The sequence below is a fragment of the Abramis brama genome (genome assembly GCF_963993115.1).
Source record: "Abramis brama genome assembly, chromosome: 16".
Lineage (NCBI taxonomy): Eukaryota > Metazoa > Chordata > Actinopteri > Cypriniformes > Leuciscidae > Abramis > Abramis brama.
This window is the reverse complement of record NC_139978.1, coordinates 34,847,200-34,857,168: the sequence shown is the minus strand read 5'-3', so window position 1 is coordinate 34,857,168 and position 9,969 is coordinate 34,847,200. Positions and strand designations below refer to the sequence as shown.

Sequence of the window (9,969 nt, the reverse complement as noted above, 5' to 3'; positions counted from 1 at the left end):
GAGCGATTCACTTGTCACTTAAGACAAAGACGTGGAATGTCCATTTCACGAAAGTTAAATATCTCACTGCACGTCAAAATAAAAACAAGTCGATCATATTAAAGCTAATGTTTACAAAAAATAAAACAATTGAAACTGTCCAAAGTATTAAAGTTATGTATATATAGGCTAAAAAAAAAGAATTGAAAAATGTCATTTGAGAAAGTCTTGAGTTACCATCAAATTATGGTCCAGCTGACATTAAAATCCCTGCAACAATTCGATACAGCGAGTATATCAAGAGTTCGAACAGCCAATAATCACGAACGGAACGGCGTGACGTCAAAGTCCCGGTAGAAAAGGCGCGTTGGGTTTGCTCACGTTTGGAGAGGGAAGAGCGCAGGGAACCTCACTGTCTTCACTGGATTATACAAACCAAAAGTGTCCTCAACTCCTCCTCCTTCTCAATCGTTTACAGGCTGATCCTACTGCATTCGGGACGAGCAACAACAGGCTCTTATCACAGCAAAAGCTCTATATGTCAGGACAACCATCTCATTTGTTAGAGCAAACCTTTGAGCTGATTTTTACCCGTATCCAAGCTGAAGCCTATTGAAGTTGGACATTTTTCGTGTGTGTGTGTGTGTGTGTGTGTGTCTGTGATGACAAACTGTCGTGGAGGAGGATGAAGATATAACCACTTGCAGAATCTGAATCGTCACTGTAGTCGTTCCTCCCAGGCATTTCGGGATTATATATTTTTATTCTTCGGCGATGCAATAACGGATTGTTTTTGTGTTATGAGCGGCAGCAGACACGCTACAAGACTGATTTCTGAAAAGACAAGAAAGAAAAACTGAGATCTTGCACTGACAAATGCATGTCCAAAATGTGGTAACTGAAAGTTACTCAGGAAGAAATAGGAGGGTCCAGTGTCACACATGTAGAGGGGCTTCGGTAGCTGGTATGTCCTCAAAGCTCCGGAATGCTCTCATAGGCTAAACCGATCCTGTACCGGGTGCATGCTCTGCGATCTCATTCTCTGATGCATTTCAAAGAATCTATCAGAATACACAGTTGACATTTCTGATAAACGAATAGCGTTTAGAGCGATTAGATTCTCCGAACGGGAATTATTTAGCGTGTGAGAGGAAGAGGTCATATGAACTGCACAGGGCTAGAAGTGCGTCTCACGGAAATCTTGGGTTGCAGATCTGACGGAAACACGTGCTATTCGGTCTCATCTGCGGCAACGATGCTTTTCCACGGTCTGCCTGGAGGCGAGATGCATGGTGTTCTGGAAGAAATGGAGCGGAGAGGAAAGAGCGACTCGGCGACTATCAGCTCGGCTATAGATATGGGGGAAACAGAGACGGTAGGAGAAAGCCATGCCTCTCGCTCCAGGCGCTTGCTTGGAAATTATAACAGCCTATGTTAACTGAACCGTTATTCAAACTGTGGTAGAGAGGCCCAAAGATGGGATTTCGATCTTGTCCATTTAAACAAATTTCAAACTTCAAACTTCTGCGAAGCCAAAATGATAGGCCTGGTCTTCAACACATTGCTTGTAAATCTTTTGCCATGGGTGGATTGCAAATTGTTACAGAAAGCTACGATAGGCTATACCACAATAGGCCTTTCAGTTTTTAATGGTGTACAATTCAGTTTAATTTCAACTGATTATTCGATAAAAATGCTGAAATATCAATGCATTAGCGAGCAAGAAAATCCCTGTTCGGTTTTGCACAGATACTGACATTTATAGGAAATTGCTATTTTACAAATGCTTATGCAGGGCTGCTCAACTTTAAGAGATGAGAAATTCGTAATTTAAAAATGCATTTCTTTTTTTTCCACAACATTTGAGTGAGTTAATTAGGATACACTAATTATCAGGCGTTATAATTGAACTTAAATAAATTGACAGTGTTTTGGGCCGTAATATCTGTGATTACCAACAAAAAAGAGACTATGTCGAACCTTACGGTTAATTCATTTGCCATAAAATTACATCGTTGTATTACGTTGCATTACGTTTCTTTAGCAACAGTGAACTTTTAATGCTCAAAACTATTTTAACATTTCTAACAGTGCATCTTATTTTTATTTTATTTTTACGCTGGCAAACCCAAAATTACAAATAAAGTAATTATTAAGAACAAAATAATATATTTATTACACACATGTATATAAGTGTTTTATATAGGCTATAATAGTCTATCCTACGAGTGTGTTTGCAGTGTGTATTTGAGGCCACACAACACGTCGAACGTAAACACAATAAAACGAGCGCAGTCTTTGATTAATTTGTTTACATAATTCTCACATTTTTCCTAAATTGTGCCTTTGTTAATTAAATAAAAAAATAATATAAAAAAAACATGGAGGCATGCATAATCAATTCTTGCGGTTATTTCCTTTTTATGCATGGTTTTCCGTTGTAACTGGAAACATTAAATAGGCTACTTATCAATGGTGAATATACACTTCTGTATTCTGAATTTGATCTCACGCCCCTCCCATTCTGTACAGAAGTGAACACTAGTAATACCTCATTCTTTGGACATTTTTAATCAGCAAATGCGTAAAATAGCCAAGTGTTTACAGACACTTTAGATGTACGATGTATTTTATCTTTTACTAATCTGCCATTAAATGATTTGTAAAGCATTAGAGATAATGTTGTCGTGTGCTTGTGTGTGTGTGTGTGTGCAGAACATGCCTTCCATGAGCGGGGACCGGCTGGCTCTGTGCGCGGGCTGCGGAGGGAAGATCTCGGATCGCTATTACCTGCTCGCCGTGGACAAGCAGTGGCACATGCGCTGTCTGAAGTGCTGCGAGTGTAAACTCAACCTGGAGTCTGAGCTCACCTGCTTCAGCAAAGACGGAAGCATCTACTGCAAAGAAGACTATTACAGGTGAGCAACTCACCTCCTTCGCTTCAAGAGTGACGCTTTCCTTGTGGATAAATAATTAAAAGGCTAAACCTCTTGTAGCAAAAGACCTGCTTTTTGCCTGTAAACTATATTTTGGTGTGTGTGGCGTGGTTTCGTCATCAGCCCATAAAATGTAATAACCCAGAAAAAGACGTAACTAATTTTATTGTATAAAATTATTTTTTTTATTTTTTTGTAGATTATATTAATGCATGTAAACACGTCGTTCGCTTAAATTAAATTGATTACTAAAATATAGAAACTACTGATATTAGCCTCAAGGCATGATTTTTGCCTAAAATTGAACGTTTTTGTTTAAATTAACGAAACATCCCGTATAGCATTTTTTTTTTTGTCTAGATATTGATACTTGTGAAGACTTCATGATGCAATTTAATAATTGCGTTTAATTCAATAATCCAGAAACTACTGGCATAGGCTAACGTAAAAAAAATATTCCCGAGTTGTGTCTGCATGGATTTAGCAGTGTAAAGTGATTTTGAACGTCATTATAAAACTAAATAACCCAATAATCTAAATAAACTAAATAATCAGCAAAACCAAAAAGCGCCTTACTGTGTGATGTTTGGATGATATTTATCTGACCGTGCACTGATTCTGTATGTCATTGTACAATTTAATAATCAGAGGGAGGCGAGAGGCCTATTAAGATAATCATATAAGTGAAGGCTTTACTCATTTCCACGATCAAATTAGGCTCCAGCACACGTCAATCTAAATTGTAGGTTATTTAACAATTATTTAGGCCTATTGGCAAGACTGAATTCCACTGCACGAGTTAACTCTATTTGTTCATGCATCCTGCTGTATGAGGCATGGTAGTGGTCATGCTCTCCTCTTCAACATTTATTTCAGATAAAATAATTTACAAATTACAATTCCTCCAAAAGTTATTATGAGAAGCAGCACATTTCATGTCAGACTGGTGAGTGGTGGGCTCACCTTCTGGTTGAAGTGATCTGAAAGGTCACAGCTGCTCTATTCTCCCACAGAAGGTTTTCGGTGCAGAGATGTGCCCGGTGCCACCTCGGGATCTCGGCCTCGGAAATGGTCATGAGGGCCAGGGATTTGGTGTACCACTTGAACTGTTTCACCTGCACGACTTGCAACAAAATGCTGACGACTGGGGACCACTTCGGCATGAAAGACAGTCTGGTGTACTGCAGGCTACACTTTGAAACGCTCATCCAGGGAGACTTCCCCACGCATTTCAATCACACGGATGTAGCGTCTAATAAAGGACTGGGCAGCACGGGCCCTCTAGGACTGTCTTATTATAACGGCGTGAACACGGTGCAGAAGGGCCGGCCCCGAAAAAGGAAGAGCCCTGGGCCCGGAGCGGACTTGGCTGCTTATAATGCAGGTGAGAGCATTATTGGCGTTTTGCTGTTGCTGGTTAACTGCTATAGTTTTATTCCTTGCGTTCTTTTTATTTTCATTTGGCACGAGGAGCAAGCCGATTTCCTATCTGATGTTGCACAACTTTTTTAAGAGCGCGTAGTAGCCTAATTCCTACTTACTGTGATTTCGGGGAATTTCCAGGTTTATAAAACTTTTTGGGGTGCACTACCTAACGAAATCGTTTCAGAGCAAGACAAAGGAGGAAACCTGGCCAACTGCATGATGATGAATTTACAAAAGCAACTAGGCCTATACAGTGAAATTTCGTTTCAACAATGGGCTATTATTAACTACCGCTATTTTGAACAACAATTGCGACTGTTATAAATAATTGTATGATTAATTAATTGAAACCACACATGCAATAAATAAACTGCTTTCTAATACGAAAATCAGGCGGGAAATATTTAAAATAGCATTTATGAATGCAGTCCTCAATGGGAAAAATGAAAGTTTGTTTAAATAATATATATATTTTAAAACTGTATTATTTCGTTGCTATTGGTTTTTTTTATAGACTTTGTCATTCTAATTCGTTTGAGAAGATATCTTACGTTTATAAAGCACGTGGTGATGTTTTTATGAAAGCCAGCTATCCTTAATTAGCAATATAGCTTGGTAGCCTAATCCATTTAACGTTTCATCTCGTATTTACCGTGTAGGCCTATTTTTAAATACAAAAGTTTTGCCCAAGAAACGAGAAATAATATAAGTTCACCTCTTTACTACGTAAAAGGATAAAATGCGCCACTTTTTTAGACAATCGACACACATCACAGATTTCTACTTAAGCACTCGAGCTTGTGCTGAACAATTTGGAACAACGTGACTTGTTCGCTCGGGCATTTCGGGCCCCTCAGCGGGGCATTTGGGCCCCTGCTTGAGGACCAAACAGAGGAATGATGACGACTACAGAGACTGACAAGTGGAAAATGGCTTAGATGCTAGTTGAGACCTCCAGAAGATTAAATACAAGTGAAAGAAAGAAAGAAAGAAAGAAAGAAAGAAAGAAAGAAAGAAAGAAAGAATCTTCAGCTTTTCCAGGCAAAATCAGACGAATTAATTTACCCTGGGTTTTGCGCTACAAAAAGATCAATCGAATATGACGATATAGCCTTCCTTTTCTTCACGAATATTCAAGTAGTATTTAATGCAAAATATACTGGCATAAAGCGATATACAATATTAATGAACGAAATGATAAAAATAAAATGTTTATTTTTATTCGTTTATGTGTCAGATTATGTCCTGGTCTATATCGCAAGTTATTATTTAAGACCACAACTAGTCTATAAAATACAAGTTTAACATGAGATCTCCAAGCTCTATTTCCACTAAAAATGTGTAAATGCGATGTTTTCTTTATCACTTTAAACTCAAGTTGTCTGGTTGCTTTGTAAATCTTGTTGTCTAGGGATCGTTAATTGAAGTTGGCAAAATTATCACAACAACTGCGGTCTTGCTTGGTGGAATAACCCGCTTGTGAAGAATTGTTAAAGGAAAGTTTTTGAAATCAGATCAACCGTTTTGACAACACAGCAGTTAACCAGAGTGAGTGAACTTTGCTGTCTCTCTGACACAGTCAGATCATTGCTGCCCCCATCAGCTCACACTTTAAACAACAGCACGAGTACAAGGACAGCAAGATCAAACCCTGAGAAACAAGAACAAGACAGTTTTTTTGTATTGCAATACTACATCTACCACGTGCACATAAATAATTCTGTGTTCAGTAAAGATAACTGTTCTTGACGTGCATCACTGTAGTAAAGGTGACAGTATTTCTCAATGGCCATATTTATATCAGGAAGAAACATTTGTTCGCCATGTGCGGTGTTGTAAAGCATTCAAGGTTAATTATCTGAAGTGTTGATCAGACCATTTTCAATGACTAATATTTGTAGTTGTCAGAGAAAACATAATTCTGAACTGTCATGCGTCTAGCAACACATAAACTTCTGCCAAGAATTTGGAACTGGCGCAAACACATTTCTGACACATTCAGACGGGCCTATCTACTAAACACTTGTGTCCAAAGATGGATAGTGTGGGCTTTTTCCACCATCAAATTCTAGACATCATAAAAACAGAAACAAAGATAGAGCCATATGTGGGGGTTGGGGTTGCTATAAAACCGGGTAAACCCACCAGTGCTGAGCATGTTGATTTTTTACATGAAAAAGTGAAATAAATTATAATGCAGACTTGCATGCTTTAAAACATTTGCATTTCGAATCAGATGTGTTTTATAATAAAGAAAAAAAAAAGAGCATGATGTAAGACTACAGCATAATGCAGATTATTATGCATGCAGTAAGTTGCAAACACAGCAACATGATGGTGCTGTGGCTGCTTTATGTGGTCAGATTCAAGACTAAACACATTGTTGTTGTGCAATCGAAGAAACCTCCTCATTCTCACCACAGCATTCTGTCTGTCATCAGATCCAGTGTGTTTATTGTTCAGTGAAGGAGCTTCAATTATGACCCATTGAGTTTAGGCTTTCTGCACTTATTCAAAGTAAAACTCCACTTGATTTGCATGTCTAATTTTAATACTGTGGTTCAGCTATTGAAATGTTTGGACTATAGAACACTTTGGGATCGGTATCAGGAGCACAGCTAATCGATTGTCTGTTTTTTTATTTTTATTCAGCTTTGAGTTGCAATGAGAATGATGGCGATCCGATGGACAGAGACTCACAGTACAGCTCCAGCCAGAAGACAAAGCGCATGAGGACGTCGTTTAAACACCATCAGCTGAGGACCATGAAGTCGTATTTTGCCATCAACCACAATCCTGACGCCAAGGATCTGAAACAGCTGGCCCAGAAAACAGGTCTCACCAAGCGCGTCCTACAGGTCAGAAATCAATTGTTTTGGCTTATTGCAGGACGCGAGATGTTTGTTAATATAAAAACAAACATTTAGTCAAAAAGAGCATTTCAAATTCCTTCACTTCAGCAACAAATGACTAGAGGAACGAAGAAGGTGATCAAATGTAAATCATGTGCCTGTTCTCCTCAATGGAATGAAGTTAATGTGCTTCTAACAAAAAAGAAAGATGAATTTAGAACATGCACAAAAAAAGCACGAGGAAACACTTTACAGTAAAGGTTCCATTAGTTAACATGAACTAACAATGCATTTATTAACCTTAGTTAAATGTTAATTTAAACATTTACTAATACATTATTAAATACATTATTATTTAATATTAATGGACCTGAGCTGACATGAACTAGCAATAAACAGTTGCATTTTTGTTAATATTAAAAAAGATGAATAAATACTGTAAAATAAGGTCCCATTAGTTAATGCATTAACTAACAATGAGCAATGCATTTGTTTAAGTGTTACCCAGCTGTGTCAGATATCACTGAAACAAGAAAAAATGAAATGCATTTGGCTCACGAATGCTGTGGCAAAACAACCAGGGGACAACGGAAAGAAAAATATACGAACTAAAGAATTAAAAATAAGCCTCTGAGATGAGTAATGTTCGTCCCGAGCATCACGTCGTTCTCACATCTTCTGCCGTCTCGGTTTGTAGGTCTGGTTCCAGAACGCCCGGGCCAAGTTCAGACGAAACCTCCTGCGTCAGGAGAACACGGGCGTGGACAAGGCTTCGGACGGGTCGACCATGCCTGGAGGAACACCGTCTGGACCCGCCTCGGAGATTTCCAACGCCTCCATGAGCCCGTCCAGCACCCCGACCACCCTCACAGACCTGACCAACCCCACGATGCCCACCGTCACCTCCGTACTGACCTCTGTGCCAGGCAGCCTGGACGTTCACGAGTGCCGGAGTCCATCGCAGAGCACCTTAACCAGCCTCTTCTGATGCTCACACGTTTGCACAGAGACACGTCACCTTCGTCTGCTTCCTCAGAAGAACGTTCATGGGTGCGGCGTCTCAACAGCCATCGAAATCAGAAATCGTGCTTGCAAAGCATAGTACCGTTCTGACACAAATACTCATTCGCATACTACATCTGTCTGATACATAAACCAATCTACCTGGGCATCTTTTGTACCTTTACAGATGTGGCCAATCCAGACTTTACGGATGGAGAGAAAAACGAGACTCAGAGAAACTCTTTGTTTGGCCACGTGGCTCTTAAGAGTGTTGCATCTTTTGGCATCTGGATCTGTTGATAATAGTCTTTGAAACGACTGATTTGCATTTTTATTTTTCCATGCGTTTTCCCCCAACCATGTTTACAGAGAGAGACTGAGCTGCAGCTTATGGGAAATTCATTTGTTTGTTATTTATGTTCATGCACAGGGGTCAGTGTGAGGAAACTGGATTATAATGTGAATAATTACGAGATGAGAACAGCGAAACTTAGCCTGACTGTCACGTGCCTTATCCTGCAGTGTAGTCACTGAAGCCCCTTTAGCAATGCTAAACCAACTACATCGGAAAATGTGTATTTGAATTTGTCGGATGATGAAAATGGTTGAGTAAATCATATGCACAGACACACACACATGCATACAGAGGAAGAACTGATCATTTACTCTCATTCCAACATATTACCTCACTCAGAAATCACTGGATCTGATAGCAGTACGTATGAAACCTGAGAACACGTTTCAATCTCACGAGACGACAAAATGCACTGGGAGGGAAAATGGCCACGGAGAGTTTGTAAGAAGACAAACCTTGATCGGAGGAGCGTCACGCAACGGAGCTCATCACAAACAAACACTGATTTATGGAATGAAACACTCCCCTCCCCTCCCCTCCCTCATTCGGTTAGGTGATTTTTTTTTCTCAACCATTAAGATGTGACAGTGTTGGAGACAGGGTAAATGTTTCCATGGTAACCAGAGGCTGCTTGTTGAAATGCTGTACAGTTTTGACAGATTATTGAGAAATTTCGAGTCCACTCCCTGCAGTATCCCCTTTGATGTAAATCTTCAGTTCTGTAAAAAATATAAAAAAAATGAATCACTATTTTTTTTGTGGTCCTCATTATTTCACCAATTTCAAAGCATTTAAACAGAACTATGGAAAGAGAGCAATGCACATTATCTAGAGCTCCAACGGCAAAAATCAGTCAAACTGGACATTAATAGATTAAGATGAGGCGAGTTTGATCAGTGTTGTCATGGTAATTCATAACTGAGAATCTTAAAGCATTTTGGTGTGATCTGATAATACACATCTTGTCACACACACAACATGCTTGCATTTCAAAAAACACAAGTAAATTCATTAATATTAAGTTGAATATTAATAAAAAAAAGAGAGAAATAACCAATCAAAAACACACTTCTTTCTAAGCAAAGCTTTTTGCAGCTTTATGATCTGGGTCCTGAACAGTATTTGGCTTTATCACATGAATAATCTGAGATAATATGAAAATAGCTTCGATTAAACATTTTAGAAGTAAAAATCTAAACTATCTTCTATACATAAAACCGAGGAACACAAATGCTTTATAGTAATATTAGATATAAAATAATTTAAATGAACTTTTAACGTATTAAACGACAAGAAATGCAACGCATATCCTATGTTAAGTGTCTTGGGTTGTTGGTTTGGTTTTGTATGCTCTTGTACACTGTGTGTTACTTCTGAGCTGAAAACCTCTTGTGACTAGGAACCTGGAATTTATTAAGAT

At 38.8% G+C, this 9,969-nt stretch overlaps 1 protein-coding gene across 2 annotated transcripts; it reads left to right on the top strand.

The window, feature by feature from the left end:
- The first annotated feature begins 364 nt into the window (after positions 1-364).
- lhx2b (LIM homeobox 2b) lies at positions 365-9,272 on the top strand. Of its 2 annotated transcripts, none has more exons than XM_084086798.1 (5): positions 365-1,354; positions 2,695-2,897; positions 3,929-4,299; positions 6,993-7,198; positions 7,890-9,272. In XM_084086798.1, exons 1-5 carry the CDS (start codon positions 1,142-1,144, stop codon positions 8,178-8,180), a joined length of 1,284 nt encoding a protein of 427 aa, XP_083942924.1. In that variant the 5' UTR covers positions 365-1,141; the 3' UTR covers positions 8,181-9,272. The 2 variants fall into 2 exon arrangements, with proteins under 2 accessions (XP_083942924.1, XP_083942925.1); XM_084086799.1 differs by having other exon boundaries at positions 1,002-1,354; positions 3,932-4,299.
- The last annotated feature ends 697 nt before the right edge of the window (positions 9,273-9,969 follow it).

Excerpts from the sequence above, each read along its gene's own strand:
- lhx2b (XM_084086798.1), top strand. The coding sequence starts at position 1,142 with ATGAACTGCACAGGGCTAGAAGTGCGTCTCACGGAAATCTTGGGTTGC. Across the intron at positions 1,355-2,694 it reads ATATGGGGGAAACAGAGACG|AACATGCCTTCCATGAGCGG; the intron begins GTAGGAGAAAGC and ends GTGTGTGTGCAG. Across the intron at positions 7,199-7,889 it reads TCACCAAGCGCGTCCTACAG|GTCTGGTTCCAGAACGCCCG; the intron begins GTCAGAAATCAA and ends CTCGGTTTGTAG.